The 25,477-nt window shown below is 38.6% G+C and overlaps 1 protein-coding gene across 1 annotated transcript in view; it reads left to right on the forward strand.

Annotated features, from left to right (window-relative positions):
* Positions 1–917: 917 nt before the first annotated feature.
* TSEN15 (tRNA splicing endonuclease subunit 15) overlaps positions 918–25,477 on the forward strand; it is a 35,315-nt gene continuing 10,755 nt past the window's right edge. Inside the window, exons 1-3 of the mRNA XM_044267281.1 lie at positions 918–1,075; positions 3,323–3,404; positions 3,678–3,813. Of these exons, the coding sequence (XP_044123216.1) occupies positions 950–1,075; positions 3,323–3,404; positions 3,678–3,813 (344 nt within the window). The 5' untranslated portion in view covers positions 918–949. The remainder of the gene's footprint in view (positions 1,076–3,322; positions 3,405–3,677; positions 3,814–25,477) is intronic.

The following is a 25,477-nucleotide window of genomic DNA, read 5'->3' on the forward strand; positions in this document are numbered from 1 at the left end:
ATTAGGCTGTTAAATCCACCCAGCGAAGGTTTTTTTTTTTTTCCCTGAAACTTTAATTTTTCACAATTTCCACTTGCACTTTTTTCTTTTTCTCTTATGAGACTTCTTATTTGTGTCCTGAGCTTTTCATTTACTGAAAACATGTTTTGTTTTACTTTATTGAGGAGAGTTGTCATCGTTTAAAATCCTTACCTGTCAGTTTCAATCTCAGGGTCAAACTAAAAAAAAAAAAAAAAGACTCATCTTCTTGACATTTCGAATCCTACTTTGGGTCTTACGAGTAAACTGTCGAGGTTCTGGATTCTACTGTCAATGCCTCAGATGTCCTCCCCTGCCTCTCTGAAATTCCGCATCCTGGGTTTCCAGGTCACCTGCCCAGGCCGGTTTGCACCTCGCTGTCCGCACCGCTCACTGCAGTGTTTGCTCCCGCTCCTCCGCTCCCGAAACCCGGGTCCCGCCGGAAAACACGGTTCTTGGCAGTCCCGGTCTCTCTTCTTTCCCCTTTCTTCCACAGAGAGCTCATCGACACACACTTCCAGAAGTCACCCGGCAGGGAACGGAGCGAGGCTCTTCCTGCTCCCAGGAATCGGAGACCTGCGGCCGAGGCCGAAGGCGCAGAGGCGTTCGGTGGATCCCACTCTCTCAGCGGGGCTGCACACAGCACCGGCGGACGGAGAGCGCCGGGCTTCTGGGCTAGGCGTCCCCCGAACTGTCTCCCCCCTGCCGTCTGCCCAGGTGTGAATTCTCGCCGAGCGGAATCCGAGCCCCTGCGCACAGGTTCCAGCCACACAGGCCAGGGGGCGGGGCTCATCTCACTTCCCTCCGGGGCTGTGCGGCCCTCGGCCCGCAGGCGGCGCGCGCCGGGGAAGCGGAACCCGGACGCGCAAGCGCCCCTGCTTCTGGCCGGGCTCGGGGCGCGGTGCACCAGCGGCTCGCCCCCCTGCCCGGCATGGCGGAGCGCGACGATTCCGAGCCCACCCCGGGCTGCAGCGGTCTGGGCCCGGGCGGCGTTGGCGGCGGCGGCGGCGCCCACCCATGGGCTCCGGAGGACGCCTGGATGGGCACCCACCCAAAGGTCAGAAGGCGCGAGAGAAGCCGGGCGCCGATCCTGGCCCCTTCCCTAGAGGGGCCCTCGGCCCTGCCTCCCTGCGGGGCCGGGTCGCCGAGTTTGTGCGCGAACCTCCGAGAAGGGGACCCGCGTGCACAGTGCGCGTGGCGGGCCGTCTAGGTTTTGTTTGCTTAACTGAGTTGAACTATTGTTCTGACACCCCCGCCCCTCCCCGCCCCGGCCCGGCCCCGGCCCCGGCCCCGGACACACACCCACCCAAGCCTTTGCAGAGCTAGACGTTAAACCAGCGCCTCTCCAGGCAGAGCCCAGTAAGAACCATCCCGCCCATGTCTGAGTTTGGCGGTGCGGGGCCCCTTCTGGAGAGGGCCTCGTTTAACCCTCGCAGTAACCAGGTAACCTCAGGACCCACAGCAGAGCAAACAACAACAACAAACAGCTTGCGGGCCTTAACAACGTCAAGGTTCAGGCACCGCCGTGTTTGCCCTTGGCCTTGAGTCCACTGTGATTTAGCTCAGGGCGATTTCCTGATCTTTCTAATTTCTTGTCCAGTTTGAATAGATTTTTCCCCAAAGCAGAACTCCTTAATATTTGGGTGGTGTTTTGTTTGTTTTTGTTTTTGTTTTTGTTTTGTTGTTGTTTTGTTTTTGGTAAAGCACAAAGAATATGTAGCCTTTGCTTGCTTCTGCTGGGCAAATTGCTGCTTTGGACCAGTCCTGTCCCAAGCCATGAATGGACAATGAATGGAGATGCGGGTTTTGTCGGAATCCCAGAGACCGGCCTAGTTATTTCAGTACAATTGCAGTCTTCCGCGGGGAAGCAGTATTTTATAGATCATTTTCTAAAAACAGTCCCGAAAAGAAAAATTTCGAAGATGTAAATCTGAAGTTATTCCCTTTTCATGTTCTCTTTCTTGATTTTATTCTCCTTCCCTATCCCCTTACTCTCTGTCAAGGTGAGAAAAACAAGCGTGAACATGTTATTCGGTGTCATAAAAAGAAGAACCGTAACACCGTTTACTAGCATGAACCGGAGAGTTCTGCCTGAGACTTTGAGTAGACTGCTTGAGTTTGGAGACCCTGTTAGGTCACCAACTTCGTGGGGTTTTTTTTTGGGGGGGGGCGGTTGGTTTTTTTCTTTTGGAAGTTTTAAAATCTCATTGTTCCTCAGTTTCCTCATCTGTAAAATAGAGATAAGAATTTACCTTAGAGGTTTGTTACAGGATTAAATCAGTTACTATTTGTAAAGCAGTTGACATACAGTAAGCACTATATAACATATGTAAAAATATATAGTATGCAACATTAATTTCGTATTATTCTCATGGTTAGAAATCCTCAGGGTTTCTTTATGAATAAAATGCAAACTTTTAGCTTGGCTGTCAAGACCTTGTTTTCCAATTACCAATTTCAGTGTCATTTTCAAACACATTTGAGGTGTGAGGAGGACAGCCAACAATACCACTGTTCTCCTGCACCTGCCCATGCTTAGGATGAAGCTCATGGGAGAGTATGACCACAGATCTGTACTCATGCCAGTCTGCCGATGCCTCACCTCTGCATGAGGCCTGCTTACCCACTGAGTCATTGGGATAGCTGGAAAACCTCAGACTTCCCATACAGGGGTAGTCCACTGAAGAATGTTCTCCAGTGCTGACCAGAAAGTCTGAAAGAAGACAGGAGTCGTATTTTAGTGGACTTTCTTCATAGGCAAACAGAGACCAAGGAAATAGTGGCTCTCACTAATGTGCTACAGCAGAAATCCTATTCAAAGATGTCTGTGCTCCTGGCAGATAGATTTCTTTATAGGCCTTATACATATAGAATATGTGTGGCCTCTTCCCGCCTATGTGAGATTACTCACACTGTTACCTGCCTTCACTGTTTACTCAAATCATATCTGCCCTTTAGGGCCCAGTCTGTATCCCACTCTGCTAGGAAACATCCACCAGCCAAGCCATCTGATTAGAGCTCCTCTGACATGCTGTCTCTTGTTTTTTATTCCACACGCTGGTTTTTAATCACTGTCATGGGTGGTTATTTGCCTAACAATTGCAAGTGTGCATGTGTTTACCTTAACAGTTGCAAGTTTTTTAGAGACAGGGACCAGGTATTAATTGCTTTCTAATTCCCACTGTACCTAGAAGAGGTAAATATAAATATATACTTTATATATATATAATGAGTAGTTGTTGATTGGGTGAATGAAAATATTAAGAGATTCTTCCTTCTCTGACAATTACATTTTGATTTCCAGTATTTAGAAATGATGGAATTAGATATAGGAGATGCCAGCCAAGTTTATATAGCATTTTTGGTTTACCTGGACCTCATGGAGAGTAAGTTATTTGTTTTATTGTTTCCTTGTTGGGGCTATGGTGGGTGAATGGGGAGTTGGGTTGGGATATGGCATTTAAGCATTTTCTGTTAATGTTGTCAGTTTTGTAATTTCTTCATTTACGTTGGGAATTACTGGGTAACAGAAAATACTAGAAGAGTAAAGAGAAGATAACATTATGGGTGATGTTTGCTCAGCAGAGTATTAGGTAGAAATTTAGAATTTTATCTTTTATTTTTGATAATTTATTTTCCATTCAATGATGCACTTTCAGGTAAAAGTTGGCATGAAGTAAACTGTGTTGGATTACCAGATCTCCAGCTCATCTGCCTCGTCGGTACTGAGATAGAAGGAGAAGGATTACAGACTGTGGTGCCTACACCCATCAGTGCTTCCCTCAGCCATAACAGGTGGGCAGGTGATTTTGGTCTTTAACAGGTTAGTTCCTTTCCGCTAGGAATCATTGAATTCGAGGTAATAATATATTTTTAAAGGAAAATAGGTTACTGGGATCATAGCTTTACTCTTGGTTATTTGAGGAATAAGTTAAATAGGAGCATTTAACAAGTATTTAACACTTACTGTATTATCAGTACTTTTTCAGAGAAGGAATATATAAGATAGAAATACTATCCTAAAGGTAACAGAAAATGTTTTCATTCTTATTAGGAGGCAAGACTATTACACTTCAAACAGGTATTTTAAGAGGTACTGTAATAATTGATACAAATTATATTTGCTGTAAGTGGTGGTGAAGAGTGTTGCTAACATGCAAGTTGAAATGAAAGGAAGTCTCATGAAGTTCATGGGATCTTTTTAAAAAAATCTTTGCTACACAGAATTGGATTAAACGTATCTTTATTTCATGACACATTCTCTAAATCAAACTCACAAAACGAAATTAGATTCTTGGCAGTAACTTGTATCTAACTGAACGGGTCTCCTCCTTCTTTACTTCCACTGCCCTGAGGTAATCATCCTGATCCCATATCCATTGGGAATTTTTTTTATTTTAGATCTTTTTTACTTTATAAAGAGCATATAATCTTTTGACACTGACTTTATATACTCAATATTATATCGCTGAGATTTATCCATTGTTGCATGTTTGGTTTTCGCTGCCGTATCACATTCTATCATGAGTGATTGTACCCTAGTTTTTGTTTTTGTTTTTTTTAAGATTTTATTTATTTATTTGACAGAGAGAAATCACAAGTAGACAGAGAGGCAGGCAGAGAGAGAGAGAGAAGCAGGCTCCCTGCTGAGCAGAGAGCCCGATGCGGGACTCAATCCCAGGACTCTGAAATCATGACCTGAGCCAAAGGCAGCGGCTTAACCCACTGAGCCAGCGAGGCGCCCGTGTACCCTAGTTTTTACATCCACTTGCCTGTTAATGGAGAGGTGCTAATGTTCGACTTTAGGGGATAATTTCAAATTATTTTCCAAAGTGGTTCCTTTACTTTACTTTCCACCTGCAGTGTAAGCAAGTGTAAGTTCTTGGAGTTGTATTGTTTCTGACATTTCAAATTGTCAGACTTTAAAGTTTTTGTCAGTTGAATGGGTTATCTCATGGTGGTCTTAATTTGTATTTTTCCTGATCTCTGATATATTGAACATCTCTTTATATATTTATCATTTCCTCTCTTGAGAAATTCCCGTTCGTATCCTTTGCCAATTGGATTGTTTGCAGTTTTCTCACTGACTCATAGAAGTTCTTTATATAATCTTGACGATAGTCCTTTTGGTTGTGTTTCCCAGTTCTTAAATCTGTTTTCAGGTATTTTTTGATGAATAACAGTTCTTAGTTTGACTGTAAGCATATTCATACATTTTTTACAATCAGTGTCTTTGTGTCTAGGTTAAGCAATATTTCCTATCTAAAGGTCTAAAAAATATCACCCAAATTTTCACTAAGAGTTTTGAAGTTTTTTTTTTTTTAATGGTGTGAGAGGAAGGTTAGGGACCTTGTTTTCATGTGGATAACCATTTTTTCCCTACTACATTTGCTGAATAGTCTCCCCTTTCCACATCATCTAGCATATCACCTCTGTCATTTTCCAAAGCTCCATCTATGCATTGACTTGTTTCTGGGCTCTCTTCATATTCCATTAGTCAGTGTGTCTGTCCTTTTCCACTAGCACATTTTCTTAATTCCTGCTTCAGAAGTCGTCCTGGTATTCCTGGCATCTAGCGACCAAATCTCCCTTTCTGCTTTTCTTCTTTAGCAGCTGTAGCACGCAGCCTCCGAGATGACTTCTTGGACTGTGACCTCCTGGTAGTCCTACCCTTGTGTCATTCCCCTTCCTTAAGTGTGTCTGCACTCGCTGACTTGCTTTTAACAAATAAAATTAGACCAAAATGATGGGATGTTCCTTCTAAGATGACATTACAAAAGACTATGGCTTCTGTTTTGGATGGTCTCTCTCACTTTCTTGTTCTGAGGGAAGCCAGCTGCCCTGTGGACTGTCATTTAGAAAGGTGGGAAACAAAGGAATAAAAGTAATTACTGATGGAGAGATGGGGAGGGCTGGATTCCAGAAAATAGTTGAAAAAATTAATATTGAGCTAAAGGAAGAGGATCTCAACTTCAGAGATTGTGAGGCAGGAAAAAAAGGACAGGTGAAAACATGGTTATATTTGGGTGGGTATATGTGTTTACAAGAGGGCAGAGTACCTTAAATTCCGACATAAAGGGCTTTGATGAATACCTTTGTTTTTCTTGTTCACTGTGATTGACATAAAAGAGCACCGGACTGAGCCTTAAAACCTGGGTTCTGGTCTTGGCACTGACACTTAACATTTTGTTTGATCATTGATGACACACCTAATTTCTCTGGGTTTCAGTTTCTTTGTCCTTCAGTGAGAGATTTAGATTGTCAGTGGATAATATGTAAGATCCTTTGCAAATCAAAGCTACCATAGTTGGCTATTTTCATTAGTGTATTCTATAAAACTATATTAAACTAATTTTTAGATTTCTAGTAATATTTTGGCACAATTTTGTATAATTCATTATAAGAATTTTTTGTTTTCAATATGTCGGGCTATGAGAAGGTATTTACTGTGAGATTTTTCTCTGTTTCAGAATCATAAATAGTTGATGGAGTTGACCACAAATTTGATCACTGATACTTTCTGTTTTTTGCTAGCATGATTTCCAAGCCTCTCTATTTAAAAAACTTGATAATTCATTCATTAAAACTCCCCCTATGTGTCTTTTAGTTACTACAACAAATACTTATTATTGTTTGCTATTTGTTTGAACAAGGAACCACCATTAGGAATTAACCTGAATTTAGTCCTAAAAATTAAAATCAATAGTCTATTTGAATCAGAATGATTTTCATAAGTCTAGAGGTACAATCTGAGTCCTGTTACTTTCTAGTTTTTTCTAACTAGTGACTATTGATTTTCTAGCTTTATTACATAAGGCTTGTTTTCCTCTTTAAATAGAATTAGTTGGGAGGATAATTTAGTAAGCCATTTTTACCCTCTTGGGTTTAATAACCCAGATGGCTTAAGCCTTTGTATTTTGGTTTTTATATAAATATTCATAATTACATTATGCAGTAGAATAGTAATGTAGAAAATAGCACAAATGAGGCCCAATACCCACTAGGTTTATTATGCCTTTTGTGGCATAAAATTTTCTCAATTCAAAGTATACAAATAACTTTAACAAATAAAGATTTTATGTGTGTGTGAATGAAAGAGTGTGTGTTTGATTTCATTCCTCAGTCTTAACAGGAGTGATATTTTAGGTAATAGGCATACTTTTATCTATTTTTACCTCCATGCATATTTTCTATATAAAGTGTCATATATCTAACAGTGATGCTGTGATTTCAGACATTTGTTGTTAATATAAGAATTTTTCTTCATTAGTAACTCAAAGAAAATGGTTAACTTTATCTTTGGTAACCTTGCATTGGGAAGAAATTCATGTTCTAAATGTATTTGGGTAGGACCTTGTGAGGGTAGCTCACTACAAATATATATATACATATATATAGAGAGAGAGAGAGGCTTGTATAAAAATAAAATGTTTTATATAAGAAAGCTAACTGCTTACTTTATTCAATAATAAATCATCTATAAAAATAAATCACTGTGTTCACTTTTAAGCAGCATTTTTGTCAGGTAATATTGTTGAGGCCTTTTAGTTTTTACTTACCAAATATTTGCTGAGTGACTATTATGTGTCAGGCAGTGATCTAAGTGCTGGGGATACCACGTTGATCAAGACAGTTCCCTTTTTGGTATAAATGACATATGACATTATATTAGGTTTCAGGGGTACAGCATAATGATTTGGTATTTGAATATATTGCAAAATGATCATCACAAGAAGCCTAGTTAAGATCTGTCACCATACATAGTTACAGAATTTGTTTTATTGTGATAACATTTAAGATCTACTTTCTTAGTCACTTTCAAATATGCAGTACAGTGTTACTAACTCTAGTTGCCATGCTGTACATTATATTGCCATAATTTACTTGTATTATAACTGGAAGTTTCGGCCTTTTAACTCCTTTAATCCATTTTACCCACTCCCTGCCCCCTGCCTCTGACAATCACTGATCTGTTCTCTGTATCTATGAAATTTTTTTTTAAGATTCTGGATATAAATGGGATCATATAGTATTTTAGACAGCCTCTTGAAAATGGTGTTCTAGCACTAAATGTTGGTTTGGAAAATAAGTTTTATTTCATTTTTTGGTAATTGTTGGATGGGATCTAATAAAAACAGAATTCTTTGTTCTGAGACTTAATGAAGTGTAATTTGGGACTGCCTCCACTTATTTTATTGTTAGGTAATTGAATAACAGGGATAATGGAGTACTGATAAGTACTTTATAGAAGGTTGTAGCAGGACTCAGAGGAAGGATGGGAAAAACCTCCTGTAGGTGGTAAGAGACCATGTTTTAGCAGGACAACTGCAGGGAGTTAAGCATGATCGCCTGCCTGTAAGCATGGTGTCTAGTTCAGAGCTGGTGCTCCATGATGTTGGGTAAGGCAGCTAATGAATAAATGAGAAAATAGGGAAGGATGGGAAATGAGGTGGGGAAGTTTACCTAGATCATGGAGGCCATCACTGTTTTCAGTGCTTTGCTATTAAAAATTATACTATAATGAATAGCCTTGTAAGTATATCTTTGTTCTCATGCATAACAGTTTCTCTAAGGTGGAAATCTTGAGGTGAAATAGCTGGGACTTCAAGCATTTCCACCTTCCTCTATACTGGTTATTACTGAATTGCTCTCCTAAAGGTTGTCAGTTTAAAGTTTCATAATATGTAAGTTTTCATAGAGTAGAGGAAGAGATTTACTGACATACACCTGACAAAGATTAGTTGATAGTACCTAAATAACTTCTGTGACTCAAGGAAAACAACCTAACAAAAAACACGGATAGAAACAGGCAGTTCACAGAAAAGGAACTCAAATGGCTCAAATCCGTTTATAATCAGGGCAACAGAAATATAAAATGTGCTCATTTGTGGTTTGTCTTAACTATGCAGAAGCTTTTCAGACAGGTTAACATTGTTATTGTGTGAGAAAAAGAAGGTATTAGTTTATGGAGGAATCTTTGAATAGGACTACAACTAGCTCAGAGAGTACCTTTGAGTGAATTAGAAGGAGACATACAAAAAAAGTCTCTTCCCCAGAGTTGAGGGCCTGGTAAACAGCGTAAGCCGGATTTCAGACCCACTTCTAACAGGCTGTCTTGGGCAAGGCACAATCTGTGCAGTATACACAATTCCCTGCCCCTGAAGCATGTCTGTTGAGTCCTGGCTTTCCACAAAGAACACCAAAAATTGCTGCTGCATGGATGCTGTCACTGAAAGGCTTTAGGCAGGGGAGTGATATTGTAGATGATTCCACGTGGTTATAAGAGTATTTTGCCTTTGTAGACAATGTTACAGTATTTCAAAGTAGTTCCTAAGTGTACTCTCATTTCATCAGCACTAAAATTCTGAATGGTTTATAGGGTACTTCTCTTATCTACTTTCACATTAGATAAAAGAGCTGAGGTTAAAAATTTATCCTTATTTATACTCTACTGTTTCCAAAAGATTATGCAGGATTAAGTGAGTTATATCCGGGTCTCATAGTAGATAACAAAGCCTCATAGCTATTAAGTTCTGTTTCTTTCTATTTCTATTGGTGTTTTAAAAATCTTTTTTTATTGAACTATAGTTAACATACAGTATTATTTAAGTTTCAGGGGTACAACATAGTGATTCGAGAGTTGTATACATTACAAAATGTTCAAAATAAGTGTAGTTTCCATGGGTCACCATACAAAGTAATTATAATTAACTATAATCTCTATGTTGTACTTTTCATCCCCCATGATTTATTTATTTTATTACTGGAAGTTTGTACCTCTTAATCCCCTTCACATATTTCGCCCATCCCCCCCCAACCCCCCCAGCACCCACCAGTTTGATCTCTATTTATAAGTCTATTTCTGGGTTTTTGTTTGTTTGTTGTTTTGTCTTTTAGATTCCACATTTAAGTGAAATCATGGTATTTATCTTTTTCTGGCTTATTTCACTTACCTTAATATCTTCTAGGTTCACCCATATTATGAATACCAAGATTTTATTCTTTTTTATGCCGAATAATATTCCAACATATATAATACATATATATGTATTATATATGCACACACACACACACACACACTCCCCACATCATTATCCATTTATCTATTGGTGGACACTTGGGTTGCCTCCATATCTTGGGTGTTATAAATAATGCTGTATTAAACATAGGGGTGCATATATCTTTTCAAATTAGTATTTTCATTTTCTTTGGGTAAATACCCAGTAGTGGAATTACTGAATCATATGGTATTTCTATTTTTAGTTTTTTGAGGAACCTCCGTACTGTCTTCCATTCTAGCTGCACCAATTTACATTCCTACGGGCAGTGCACAAGGATTCCCTTTTCCCCACATCCTTGCCAACATGTTGTTTCTTTAGGTCTTAAATTTTTTTTTTTTTAAGATTTTACTTATTTACTTGATAGACAGAGATCACAAGTAGGCAGAGAGGCAGGCAGAGAGAGAGGGGAGGAAGCAGGCTCCCTGCTGAGCAGAGAGCCCGATGCGGTGCTCAATCCCAGGACCCTGGGATCATGACCTGAGCTGAAGGCAGAGGCATTAACCCACTGAGCCACCCAGGTGCCCCTTGTCTTAAATCTTTTATTGTAATATAAAAACAGATACAGAAAACCACACAATAAAAATGTATAGATTGAGTTATATGGTAAACATCTTGAAGCCTAGTAACCACCATCAAGTCAAGAAATAGAACTTTTCCGGTTATCCCCAAACCCCTTCCATGTGCTTTGTTCCAAGCATAAGCCTCTGTTTCCCTGTTTCCCTGTTTTTCTTTTCCTTAAAGTAGCTGTTAGTCATATTTTTATAGTAAAAATTTCCGTGTGTTTGTGATTTAGTTGTATCTTTTTTTAAAAGATTTTATTTATTTGAGGGGTGCCTGGGTGGCTCAGTTGGTTAAGTGTCTGCCTTCCACTCAGGTCATGATCCCAGGGTCCTGGGATTGAGTCCTGCATGGGGCTTCTTGCTTGGCATGGCAGGGAGCCTGCTTCTCCATCTACCCTCTACCCTTACCTCTCCCCACTGCTCATGCAGTCTGGCTCTCTCTCATGCTCTCTCTCAAGTAAATAAATAAAATCTTAAAAAAAGAAAGATCTTATTTATTTGAGAGAGAGAGAGAAAGAGAGAGCACAAGCAGGGGGTAGGGGAGAGAGAGAGAAGCAGACTCCCCGCTGAGCAGGGAGCCTGACATTGGGCTCAATCCTAGGACCCTGGGATCATGATCTGAGCCAAAGGCAGACATTTAACCGGGTGTGCCTTTTTTTGTTAGGTCAGGCTTATTGAGGTTAAAGTTATATAGTAAAAATCACTTATTTTCGGGATATAGACAGGTGAATTTTTAATGAATCTATGTAGTCATGTAACCAATACACAGTTCCCCCAAAACTCCCTCATGCTCCTCTGTCATCAATTCCTATAGTTTTGTCTTTTCCAGAGTGTCCTAGCAATAGAGTCATAGCCTTCATGTTATGCTTCTACCCCTTACCATGATGCTTTGGAGAGTTTTCTGTGTTGTTGCATAGATCGTGCCCTTCTTTATTGCTGACTAGTAGTCCATCGTGTGCATTTGCCACAGTCTGTTTAACCAGTCACCACTGGTTGGACATTTGGATTGTTTCTGGTTTGGGGCTCTTATGGATGGAAGCTATAAACATTCATTTTAGGTCTTTGTGTACACAAGTGCCTTCAGTTCTCCTGAGTGAATATTTAGACACTGAATAGCTAACTAGTTCATATGATAAATGTATTTTTAACTTTATAAGAAACTGCCACGCTGTTTTCCAAAGCTGCTTTGCTATTTTCTGTACCCACCAGCAAAGTATACAAGTTCTAATTGCTGCACAACTCAGCAACATTTTAAATGGTCAATTTATTTAATTTCAGTCATTCAGTTAAATATGTAGGGATATCTCATTATGACTTTAAATTTTGTATTTCCCTAATGACTAATGATGTTGAACAACTTTTAATGTATCTATTTGCCACCTGTACCTCTTCTTTGGTCAAGAATTAGTTCAAATCTATTGCTTATGTTTTAAAGATTATGTTGTGTTCTTAATAAATTGTAATAGTTCTTTGTGTGTTCTAGATGCAATTCCTTTATCAAATATTCTTTTTAAAATATTTTCTGCCAGTCTGTGACTTGTCTTAATTTCTTTGGAAGAACAGGTTTTAATTTTGGTTGATTTTCAATATATCATTTTTTCTTTTACAGTTTGTAGTTTTTGTGTTCTGTGTAAGAAATATGTGCTTAACCCAAAAAAAAAAAAAAAAAGAAAGAAATATGTGCTTAACCCACAGTAATAAAATTTGCTCCTACATTTGCTTTTCAGAGTTTTGCAGTTCTTGTTTTTCCTTTAGGTCTGTGATTAATTGAAAATTAATTTAATGAGTTGAAATTTGTATATGGTGTAAGCCAAGAGGGTTAAGGTTCTTTTTTTCTTTTTGCAAATGCATGTCCAGTTGTTCCAGCATAATTTAATTGCTGCAGCACCTCTGCTGAGAATCACTTGACCATTTGTGTATGTCTATTTCTGGACTCTCTAGTCTATATTCTTGATCTGTATGTCTGTCTTGTTGTCTGTGTCATACTGTCTTGATTACTATAACTTTGTAGGAAGACTTGAAATCAGGTAATGTAAGTCCTCCCACTTTGTTCTTTTTCAAAGTTGTTTTTGGGGAGGCTATACTAGGTCCTTTTATTTTCCATATAAAATTTAAAATAAGCTTTATCTCTGCAAGTAATTTTTGGAGTTGTTTGTGTCTCAAGACTTACGCCCATTAAAAGTTTTTTTTTTGGTATCTTATAAATCTCCATTAATCTGCACTAGAGATTGGCACACCTTTTCTGTAAAGCTCTGGATAGCTAAGATTTTTGGTGTTGCAGGCTATTTTGTCTCTGTCATAACTCAGCTTGGCCATGTTAGTGTGAAAGCAGCCATAGACAGTATAGAAACACATGGGTGTGGCTGTGTTCTTATAACTTTATTTATAAAAAATAGAGGGCAATTCAGATTTGACTCACAGACCAGTAGTCTCTAACCCCTGATTTATGGCTTCTGCCTCTATCCCTTTGTTTTCCTTACAGTTTTCCTATTAAAGAACCTGGGCCATGTAACCTGCATACTCTCCCTTACTCTGGGTCTGCCAACTGCTCATTCACGGTGCATTGCAACATGTTTCTCTGTCCTCTGCCTTTTCTGCAAATTGGCAGCCGAAACCAGAGGGTTGGTAGATTTAATTTGATCACAGTAGTAAGACCATCATATAGCTGGTGGTCTGTTCTTTGATCAGTAGGCATATAATGTCTCTGTGTAATCTTGGTAACTATTGATATTTAATGCCTAGCATTTCCTGGTGATTTTAACCTTTGTTACCACTATTGTTCTGCCTCAAGATTCCAGTTCACCTTCCTCGGACTGCAGCATAGATGCATAGTATTAGTATTAGGGCTTTGTTCCCAGGACCTCTTAGTGCTGACTTCCCCCTTTGACTCTCAGGAAAGCATGGTGGAAAGTGAGTGGATGAGAATGATAATATATTACAGGGAATATTAATTTTATATTAAAACATAACCTGCCAACTTTGGTATTTCATTGTTAGAAAGAAATTACTTGTCACACAGTGCAGAGTCTACCTGAACATAGCAGTAGTAAATCTGTTCTGTGCTGCTTAATATATGGGGGGGGGTGTTTTAGTGCTCTGTATCCTTCAAAAACATTAAATAACATTTTTATTATTAGGGAATCAGGGTAGTATACAAACATCAGAGCCAGAGAAATTGGTAATTTGCTGGCGATGAAAGCTCATGTTATTTACAAAAGACAAACAGCACGTAAAATGTAGTAGTTGTCTCCTTTATTCAAGTCCTGACTTTGGGAGTCTGTTGTTTGTAAAACTGGACTAAACTCTATCCTTTGTGTAGGTAACTACCACTTAGCTATAAAATATTTCCCCAGTGACGACAATAAATAATCTCGTGTCTCTCAAAGTCACTTCAGTAGCTATCTTGCTGTTTGACTGCTGGCTGGCTGAGTAGCGTATATATTCACATGGCTTATTTTTTCCATTATTTATTTTATGGTGTATATATATTTGCTGACTCCTTCTAGTCAGCCTGTAATGATTTATCTGTGTAAATTTCTAAGAATGCCGAAACAGTTTTTGTATCCATTTCCTATGTGTTTTTCCAGGCGTCGGACCTGATTTAATTTACATAGTTTCTGGCAAAAGTGCAGGATGAATGTGTATTTGAGTGGAAGAGAGTGAATGCATTACTTTGAGCAAAAGGATGTTTTGTGACTGGTGATATCTGTAAAGCAGTTATACATAATATATGTTTATAGTTAAAACACTTTGACATATATTTCAAATCTCAGAAGATCTTGTGTATAATCGTCCATTGTGATAATATTGATTGAATACTAATTGCTGATCTCCAGTGGGAGAATAGAATTGGTAGAGCCCATATATGACTATCTAGTAGGAAAGTTATGCTGATGGAGTAGGAGGTTGTTTGTGTTTCTTAAAGGGAAGGACACATCTCCTTTTTCTCTCATCTAAAAATACTTCTGAAAGCTAATGTAAATTGATTTTTAGCTTACATTTTAAAATACTATATTAAATTATATATTTGGATGGTGTATGCATATGGAAAGTGCTCTAGATTATTTCCTACTAAAGTGAATCTAGGAATCCATATAGCAAGTTTGGTAAATGACTGTAAATGTTATTAGTACAGTTTCCCCAGACACAGCAATGGTATAAAATCATATTAATAAATTCATTGAGGTCAAAGAGCTCTGATGAATTTAAAGATGAGACAACCAGAGGAATCCTAATGAAAGCCAGAAGACTTTTTCAGTGCTAGGGTAGCAAATGAAGTCAAATTTATGTTCAGATAGTTTAATTAGCTTCTTTTTGGTCATTGATATTTGTTGAATGTCCCTAAATGGGAGAAGTAGATCATAACAAAATTAGGATAGGTTCCTATAATAGTAGTATAGGTAGTCATAAATAGGAAAATGTCTTAAGTAACTCACACAAGAATAAATAGCAAATTATGAGGAAATTTTTTTTTTCTCTGTGTGTGTGTGTGTGTGTGTTTTAAGTAACCTCTGTGTCCAGTGTGGGGCTTGAACTCACAACCCTGACATCAAGGGTCACATGCTCTACTGCCTGAGCCAGCCAGGCACCTTGGTGGTTTTTTTTTTTTTTTTTAAACTATGAGCTTTTTTTCTTCCAATAGAACCCATGTCATTCTCAATTTCATGGTCAATTTAGTTTCTTCAGTAATATGTGAAAGATGTGCTGAAAACTAAAACCACAGTTGCTATATTTTAAGTTTATCTGTGTTTATAGATGTTACAAGTTTCAAAAAAAAAAGTGAGTGAAGTGTTTTGTGCAATTATGAAATCCATGCACAGTTAAGATACTGTTTTTTTTTTGAAATGATCTATAAATCTCTTGTGTTACAAAGGATCATAATCTCTTGCTTAGTAATAGGAATAAATCTTTCATCCTTTTGAGACCTGACTAAATTAGAAACAGTCCTCTCCTCTTGGTGCCAGAGGATAGTGGCTAGCTTGTGTGAGGATGGAACCTCTCCAGCAGCTGTTTTATCCCCCCACTCCCACAAATGAGTAGTATTTATTTTGATTTATGGTGATTGATAACCTCTCTAAAATGGGTACCCTCAGCCTTTTTATCTGAGAGAAAATTTTTCTGAATGTTCTCTTTCTTAGCATCTTCCAATCTGAATATTACTCTAGAGACTTAAAAAAAGCCTTCAATATTCTGTATGCCAGGTTGGTCACCTGCTAGTTTGGCAGCCATAAGGCCAACAGTCTAAGAACTTCAGTCATTTGGTTTCATGATCCTACAGTTAAGGCTAATTTATGTGGTAAGAGAAGTGAAAACAGTTCATTACACATAGAAATGAGTGTCAGAGCCAGAGTTAGGATTCCTAGTCTGTGATTTTTTTTAATTTAAAGTTTTTAGTGAATATACAATATAATACTGGTTTCAGGAGTAGAATTCAGTGATTCGTCACTTACATGCAACACTCAGTGCTCATCACAAGTGCCCTCCTTAGTGCCCATCACCCGTCTAGCCCATCCACCAGCCACCTCCCTCCAGCAACCCTGTTTGTTTTCTGTCATTAAGAGTCACTTATGGGGACGCCTGGGTGGCTCAGTTGGTTGGACGACTGCCTTCGGCTCAGAGCGTGATCCTGGAGTCCCGGGATCGAGTCCCGCATCAGGCTCCCAGCTCCATGGGGAGTCTGCTTCGCTCTCTGACCTTCTCCTTGCTGGTGCTCTCTCTCACTGTCTCTCTCTCTCAAATAAATAAATAAAAATCTTTAAAAAAAAAAAAAAGAGTCACTTATGGCAGGTTGCCTGGGTGGCTCAGTTGGTCATGATCCCAGGGTCCTGGGATTGAGTCCCACATGGGGCTCAGTGGGGAGCCTGCTTTTCCTTCCGCCTGCTGCTCCCCCTGCTTGTGCTCCCACTCTCTTTCTCTAGCAAATAAAATCTTCTTTTAAAAAAAAAGTCACTTCTGGCTCTTCTCTCCTTTTTCCTTTTCCTCCTTTCCGTATATTCCTCTGTTTTCTTTCTTAAATTCCACATATGAGTCTAATTTTTTAAATCTAATGCCCAGCTTATTAAGCCATATTAACCTGTCTTCCACACCATTGTTTTCAAAAGAATATGCCTTCCCTTCTTCCTACATTGAATCAAAAACCCTGCAGTTCATTTTCTTTGTCAGAATTAATGTAGCTTTTAAATATTCTGTTTAAAAGCTATTAATAGTAATTTTCCCTTTTTAAAGAACATGATTACTTTTAAAATAATTAGCTGTTCATGTGTTATCACAGCAGTAAGCCAGATAATAAAAATGGACTAATTGTTTATCTTTAAATGTTCTATCACTGTTCTTATAGGGAAAAGAAAAAGACCCCATATTTTAAAACACTGAGGGGTGTAGGGAAAATTAAAATTTTATTTATTGTTCTTACACCAAAATAATATGCCTTTCAGGAAAAATGTTAAAAATGTATATAATTATACTTTTTATTTAAGCATTAAATATAATGGATATAAATATAATTATAGACTATCTAGAGGCAAAATAGAAGCATGTTTTAGTTTTAGAGGTAGCTAAAAAGGCAAATTGCAGATTATCCCGTATTTTCTAGGTTTCCTGTTCATTTCCTGGGTGGCTATTGTGTACTGGACTTAAGGGACTGGACTTACAAAGCATCGCGGTTCTTGCCCCCAGGATGCTCACATCTAGAGCTGAGACAGCCATTTACGTCCAGTGTGGTAAATGGAGTGAGAGGTAGGTATAGGGCACTGAGGAAGACTGCAGAGGGGAAGATCCGACCTTGGCTGCTAGCTTGGGAGGTAGGGAAGACTGAAAACGGTTCCTGCAGGACAAGTTGCTTGAAGTATCTGTCGGCGTTCCATATGGAATGGGGATGGGAATGGATGTTCCTGAAAGAAGTAATACCAAGAGCAAGGTATTGAGGACTGAGAGAGCCTGAAAACTGCAAATTTGTTCATTATGTCTGGGTATTAGTAATGGCAAGGGGAGTACCTGCGTGCAACTGGTAAGAAAGCCCTAGAACTGGGTGTGTGTGTGTGTTTGCTGCGTGCATGTGTGCATGAGAAAGAGAGAGAGATGGGAACAGGAGAACCATCCCCGTAGGCAGTAGTAGATGAGGAGAAGCAGAATGGATTAAGGAATTAAAAGACAAGAGAAAAAGGAAAAGTTTTGCTCCTTGGATGTCTTTGAGGGACACAGGCATCCTGAAACAAAGGTGGGGAAGTTATGTGAATGAGAAGAGTAAGAATCATAATGCTCGTGTCCATTTTCTCTAAAGACTCTGATTAAAATACACACGTCTGAGAATCTAGGAAATGATGAGCTATTAGTGCAAAAGCATAACTTAGGGATTTGAGGGGGTTAAGCCATCTCCAGCACTTGCCATTTATTTGTCTCCTTCCTTTGCTGAACATTTTCAGGTTTCTAGCTTCTAAATGTTAAAAGTTCACTAGATCTCTGAGCTTCTTTCTGTTCTTCGTAGTCCCTAGACAGCCTCATCTGGTTTCATGGTTTTAAATATCATCGATATATTGAGGACCCCCCAATTTTTTTCTCTACCTCAGCTTCTCCTTGAACCTAAGACTCCTATTTGACTGCCTATTTGACCTCTCCACTGGAATCTAAAAGGTATCTCTAACATGTCCAAAAAGAACTCTCGATTTGCACCCTAAACTGGTCCTTCTGCGGTTTCCCCCATGTCCATCAGTGGCAACTCTATTCATTCTGAAACTCGGGCCAAAACCTTTGGAGTCATTTTCTGTATAGGAGTACTTTACTTTTGAGAATAATTTTGTGTTTACGGAACAATTGAGTAGATAGTACAAAGATTTCCCACACAAGCCCCAGCCCAACACTGTTTTTAGTGTTGATTAGTGTTATTGTTAATGTCTTGAATTAGTGTGGTACATTTGTTATAATTAATGAACCAATATTGATACATTGTTTTAACTAAAGCGTGTAGTTTACATTAGGGTTCGTTCTTTATGGTACAATCTATTGATTTTGACAGGTTTATAATGTCATGTATCCACCATGACATACAGAATAGTTTCACTACCCTAAAAAGCCCCTATGCCCCATGTATTCATCCCTTTGCTCCTACCGTGAACCCCCAGCAGCCCCGAACTTTTAACTTTCTGTATGGTTTTGCCTTTTCCAGAATGTTGTATAGTTGACATCGTACAATGTGTAGCCTTGGCTTCTTCTACTTAGCAGTGTGTATCCTTATCACCGTGCATTGTTAGTTTTTTGGGTTTTAGCTTTGCTAATAGGTGCATAAGCAGTATCTCATTTTTTAAATTTGCTGTTTCCTAATGACATATGATGTTGAGCATCTTTTCATATGTTTATGTGCCATCTGTATATCTTCTTCAGTGAGGTGACTGTTCAGATCTTTTGCCCATTTTTTTTTATTTGTGCTGGGTTTTTTTTTTTTCATTTTGTTGTGTTTTAAGTATTTATATATTTTGGATACAAGTCCTTTTATCAAATATGTGTTTTGCAAATATTTTCTCCCTCACTGTGGGTTGTCTTTTTATTCTTGTATTAATGTCTTTTGTAGAACAGAAGTTTTTAATTTTAATGGAGTCCAGCTAAATTTTTTCTTTTGTGTATCACACTTTTGGTGTTGAATCTAAAAACTCCGGAGTGGGGGGTGCCTGGGTGGCTCATTTGTTAAGCGACTGCCTTATGCCCAGGTCATGGTCCCAGAATCCTGGGATCAAGCCCTGCATTGGGCTTCCTGCTCTACGGAAAGCCTGCTTCTCCCTCTCCAGCTCCCCCTGCTTGTGTTCCCTCTCCCTGTGTGTCTGTCTCTGTCAAATAAATAAATAAAATCTCTAACAAAATAATAATAAAAATAAAAAAACTCATCATCCAAGGTCACTTAGATTCTCCCCTATGTTATCTTCTAAAAGTTTTATGATTTAGTGTTTTCATTTAGATTTATGATCATCTTTGAGTTAATTTTGGTGAAAAGTGTAAGGAGTATGTCTAGATTCTTTTTTTTTTTATGCTTATATTTGGTTGTTCCAGCACCATTTGTTGAAAAGACTATTCTCTCTCTGTTGACCCACTTTTGCTCCTTTGTCAAAGATCAGTTGACTCTTTTTGTGTGGGTCAGTTTGGGACTCTCTGCTCTTGTCCATTAACCTATTTGTCTATTCCTTCACCAGTACAACATGGTCTGAATTACTAGCTTTGTAAGTCTGGAATTCGGGTGTAGTCAGTCCTCTTACTTTGTCCTTCTCCCCTATTGTGTTATTCTGGGTCTTTTGCCTTCCCATATAAACTTTAGAATCAGTTTGTCCATATCCACAAAATAACCTGTTAGAGCTTTGGTTAGGATTGTGTTGAATCTGTAGATCTCATTGGGAAGAATTGGCATCATTACAATATGGAGCCTTCCTATCCAGGATCATGGACTGTCTTTCTATTTATTGAGATTTTCTTTGATTTTTTTCATCAGAGTTTTTTAGTTTTCCTTTTACAGATCCTGTGTGTATTTTTGTTAGGTTTATGCCTAAGTATTTCATTTTTTTAGGTAAATGTAAATGGTGTTGTCTTTTTTATTGCAAATTACAATTGTTCATTGCTGGTATATAAAAAAGCACTTGACTTTTGTATATTGTTTATATCCTATAACCTGGCTATATAATCTCATACTAGTTATAGTCCACCCAGTTCTCATACCCTGAATTAATACATCAATAAATTCTGCCCATTCTTTCTTAAAGGTATATCCAAAATCTGTCATTTCTCACCACTTCTGCTATACTGTCTTTACTCTTTACTCTGGTGTAAACTATTATCATCTCACTCCTTATACAGTTGCAGCCTATGAAGTAGTCCTCCTTTCTAACACTTACCACATTTATTGCTACTCAATATCCTATATATTTCGTTGTCTCTGATTGTTTCCTATCTTCCTTCCTCCACTAGAAAATAACCTCTGTGGGGGCGCCTGGGTGGCTCAGTGGGTTGAGCCTCTGCCTTCGGCTCCGGTCAGGATCTCAGGGTCCTGGGATCGAGCCCCGCATCGGGCTCTCTGCTCAGCAGGGAGTCTGCTTCCCCCTCTCTCTCCGCCTGCCTCTCTGTCTACTTGTGATCTCTCTTTCTCTGTGTCAAATAAATAAATAAAATCTTAAAAAAAAAAAAAAAAAAAAAGAAAATAACCTCTGTGAAAGCAGGAACTTTGCTCTTTTCATTGCTGTTGTCCCAGTGTCTAGGTTGTTACCTAGTACTTGGTAGACGCCTGGGTGGCTCAGTTGGTTGGACGACTGCCTTCGGCTCAGGGCGTGATCCTGGAGTCCCAGGATCGAGTCCCGCATCGGGCTCCCAGCTCCATGGGGAGTCTGCTTCGCTCTCTGACCTTCTCCTCGCTCGTGCTCTCTCTCACTGTCTCTCTCTCTCTCAAATAAATAAATAAAATCTTTTAAAAAATAAATAAATAAATAAATAAATAAATAAGTATTTGTTGAATGAATGAGTGAACTTTCTTAGATTATTCGGTTCCTACAGCAGAAACTTGCTTAATAACATTTTAAAGAACATAAGGCAACAGGCAACCTCCCAAGAGTTTCAAAAGAAAATTAGGATGTCTGCAGAACTCATCCACTTGCAAGTTTTATCACTACTTCCCACACTTTACACTGTAACTGTATATGCATCTGCAGATAGAGAACACTCATAGGTCTGAGGAGGCACTCCGCCAAGGCTCCGAATAGCCTCCTTACCTTTTAGTTAAATTCTTTTTCATCTCTGTCCTCCCCACCTCTCCCTGTAACCACGTTTCAGCCCTCCTTTTCCTTAGTGTCTTGGGGAAAGGACTTATATTTATGGTGGAGTAAGGATTACCAGAACTAATTGAGTTACCTCTTGAGGACATTTTTAAAGATGTTCTTAGTTATAAGATTTAATCCTGAAGTGCTGCATATTTTTTTGAAGGATACTCCATTACTTCCCTGGAATCAAAATATATTTCTTCTCTCCAAAGGTATATTTTTTATTACAAATGCATTTAATGACCATTATTTTACTGGAGGCCTGAAGTCTAATAACTGGTAAAATAATTTCTATCATTTGGTCTCCCTGTGTATCAAAATGTGTGCGCTCTGTTGGAAATCTGTTGCTGGTGAAACCCCCAGTTCCAGCAGTGTCTTGCAACTGACACAGCATTTTTTCTCTTAGCCTCAGAAAAAAGGCTTGCAGTTTATTTTAGCAGAACGACTTCCCACTGGGGTGAATGGCCACAAAGGCACTTAATTATTCACTAACCCAACCCTGGAACTTTAGCTTTTTTAACTAGGAGGGCACTGACAGGATTTTCAAGGAAGTGGTCTATTATCCTTGAAACTTTTCTTTAGTATTGCGCCTGTGTCTGAATAAGGCTTCTTTGGTACCTTGGGCACCAATTTCATTTTGCATCGTGTTCAGAGTTGCATTGCATTTTGTTGTGCTGTTCCAGTATCTCATAATGAGGCAGGGCAAGAAGTGTTTCATTGCTGAGTGTACAGTATGTACCAGTTTGGTCACACTGAAAAGAAGGAGATAACTGCTTTCTGTGGGTTGAAATTAATAATAATTTTAACCCATGATACATTTTATTTTAACAACATTTAAGGTTAAAATAATGTTTTCAACTTGCTTGTCCTCTGTACAAATCTTCAGAGATTAGTCTCTTACAGGATCGTCACCAAAAAATTAATGCTAAGATTTATGGAAGATATTTATATAGCTTGGAGGGAGGGCAGTAGCCAGATAATGTTACCTATGGGTTTGCTTCGGGCTTCTTTTCTTTTCTTTTGTAAGTTTTTATTTGTTTATTTGAGAGAGAGTGAGTGAGAGAGCGTAAGCCGGGGGTGGGAAGGGGTTGGAGAGGGAGAAGCAGGCTCCCCGACAAGCAAGGAGCCCGATGTGGGACTCGATCCCAGGACCCTAGGGTCACGACCCAAGCCAAAGGCAGACACTTCACTGATTGAGCCACCCAGGCGCCCCTGCCTCAGGCTTTTTCAGTGAGTTTTATTAAACTTAGGAATTACTCTGTGTTCAGTATGCTGAGCTCCTCTCTGAACAGTTATGAGAAGGAAAACCTGTTATAAACATTAACTTCTGTTACTGCTGATCAATGACTGTGATTATTACTGATTTCTTTCTTTAGGTTTTTTCTTTGAAATAATAAACTTGAGAACCTGAACTTCTTATTATGAATACATAGGTTATGCTTCTCATGTGTGGATTTCTATCGGTTATGAACCATCAATAGTTTTTTATTATCTAAGTTATTTTAGATTGTGTAATGAAGCATCTCTACAAAATATTTCCAAAGAACTGAACTTTGAAAAATTTTACATGAGGTTTCTGAATTAAGACTTCGAGCTTTAAGCTTATTAGAAGTTAAGTGAGATTATAGTATTTTAGTGGTGCTTCATTGTTCTCGCCATCTTTAGAATTGTGTGTGATTTTTTAAAAAGTAGAATTTTGGAACCTTTTGTTGTGTTCTTTCTGTTGGATTGAGAAAGCACAATCTGTTGACTTAAAGGCAAAGTAAACATTTTTAGGAGTTTATCAGTGTCCCATAAAGGAAACAAACAAGAAAGTCTTGAATAGGGAAAGATGATGGCATTACTTTAAACATATGTTAAAAATAGACCAGAAGAGATCCTGAACAAGAATCTTTGTAAGCCTTCCTTAGTGTGCTTTCAGTAACAGAAGCAGATAAACTATTTTATTCTGTAATTACTGAGAAAATTCACTGGTAGTTTTCCCCACACGCAACCAAATAGCATAAACAGAGCTCTGAGATGGGAACTTCCATTTCATTTTTGACAGTGATTTCCCTCAACTCTGAAGACAAAACCCCTTTTACAACTCTGAGCTAATTTTCAAACATTAGTTTCCCACATGGGTGTTTTAAGTAAATTTGAAAATGTTTTGCTGTTTATATTAAACTCTGGAAACAAATATGAATGAGATGGAAATTTCTATCCTAAAGTTTAGTAGATGGGCTAGAATTCCCAGTTTCCCTTAGGAAAAAACCCACATACGTGCACATGCACACACGTATGTTTCTGATTTAAACAGTATCAGATCTTAAGAAATGGAAACTATGTAAAAGTTGCCTTAATAGGGTTTTTTTTCCTTCCGTCTGTGTCCTGTCCTGTCATACTCTGCCAGTTAGAGATATTTAAAGAAAAAAAAATTTTTTTAAGTTTTTTTAACTTTAATTTCTGTTAGTTACCGTACAGTGCTAAATGAGTTTCAGGTGTACAATATACTGATTCGAACTTCCATACAGCACGCAGTGCTCATCACAGCAAGTACATGCCTTAATCCCCATCACCTGTTTAGCCCGCCCTGCAACCCCTCCCCTCTGGTAACCATAGTTTTTAATAATTAAGAATCTATTTTCTTGGTTTGTCGCTCTCTTTTTTTTTCTTCTCCTTTGCTTGTTTGTTTTGTCCCTTAAATTCCACATATGAATGAAATCATATGGTATTTATCTTTCTCTGACTTTTTTTTAAAAAATAAAGGTTGTATTCATTTGAGAGAGAGAGCACAAGCGGGGGGGGGGAGGTAGAGGGAGAAGCAGACTCCCTGCTCAGTTGGGAGCCCAACGTGGGGCTCCATCCCAGACCTGGAGATCATGACCTGAACTGAAGGCAAACGCTTAACCATCTGAACCACCCAACCAGCCCTTTGTGACTAACTTATTTCACTTAGCATTTTATGCTCTAGCTCCATTCACGTTGTTGCAGATGGCCAGATTTCATTCTTCTTTATGGCTGAATAATATTCCATTCTACACACATGCATCTTTTATCTATTCATCAGTCAGTGGATGCGTCCGCTGCTTCCATATCTTGGCTGTTGTAATAACGTTGTGATAAATGTAGGGGTGCACGTATCCTTTTGAGTTAGTGTCCTTGTAGTCTTTGAGTAAATGACCGTGCTGGATCATAAGGTCGTTCTATTTTTAACTTTTTGAGGAACCTCCACATGGTTTTCCACAGTGGCTGGACCAGTTTGCATTCCTAACAACACTGCATGAATGTTCCTTTTTTTCCACATCCTTGCCAACACCTGTTGTTTCTTGTGTTGTTAACCATTCTGACGGGTGTGATGTGATATCTCATTATAATTTTGATTTATATTTCCTTGATGGTAAGTGATAATGACCATCTTTTCATGTGTCTGCTGGCCATCTGTATGTCATCTTTGAAGAAATGTCTGGTCATGTTTTCTGCTCATTTTTTAATTGGATTATTTGTTTCTCAGCTGTTGAGTTGTATGAGTTCTTTATATATTTTGGATACTAACCCTCTATCAGATATGTCATTGTGAATGTCTTCTCCCATTCTTTAGATTGCCTTTTAGTTTTGTTGGTTGTTTCCTTCACTGGGCAGACGCTTTTTATTTTGATGTAGTCCCAATATTTTATTTTTGCTTTTGTTTCCCTTGCCTCAGGAGACATGTCTAGAAAGAAGTTGCTATAGCCAGTATGTCAAAGAAGTTACTACCTGTTCTCTTCCAGGATTTTTATGGTTGTAGGTCTCACATTTAGGTCTTTAATCCATTTCGAATTTATTTTTTGTGTGGTGTATGAAAGTGGTCCAGTTTCATTCAGAAGAATGTTGCTATGCAGTTTTCCCATCATCATTTGTTGAAGAGATCATCTATTTTCCATTGGATATTCCTTCCTGCTTTGTTGAAGATTAATTGACCATACAGTTGCAGGTTTATTTCTGTGCGCTTTCTATGCTCTTCTGTTGAACTCTGTGTCTATATTTTTTCCAGTACCATACTGCTTTGTAATATAACTTGAAGTCAGGAATGATG

Source organism: Neovison vison, chromosome 10 (genome assembly GCF_020171115.1).
Source record: "Neovison vison isolate M4711 chromosome 10, ASM_NN_V1, whole genome shotgun sequence".
Taxonomy (NCBI): Eukaryota; Metazoa; Chordata; class Mammalia; order Carnivora; family Mustelidae; genus Neogale; species Neogale vison.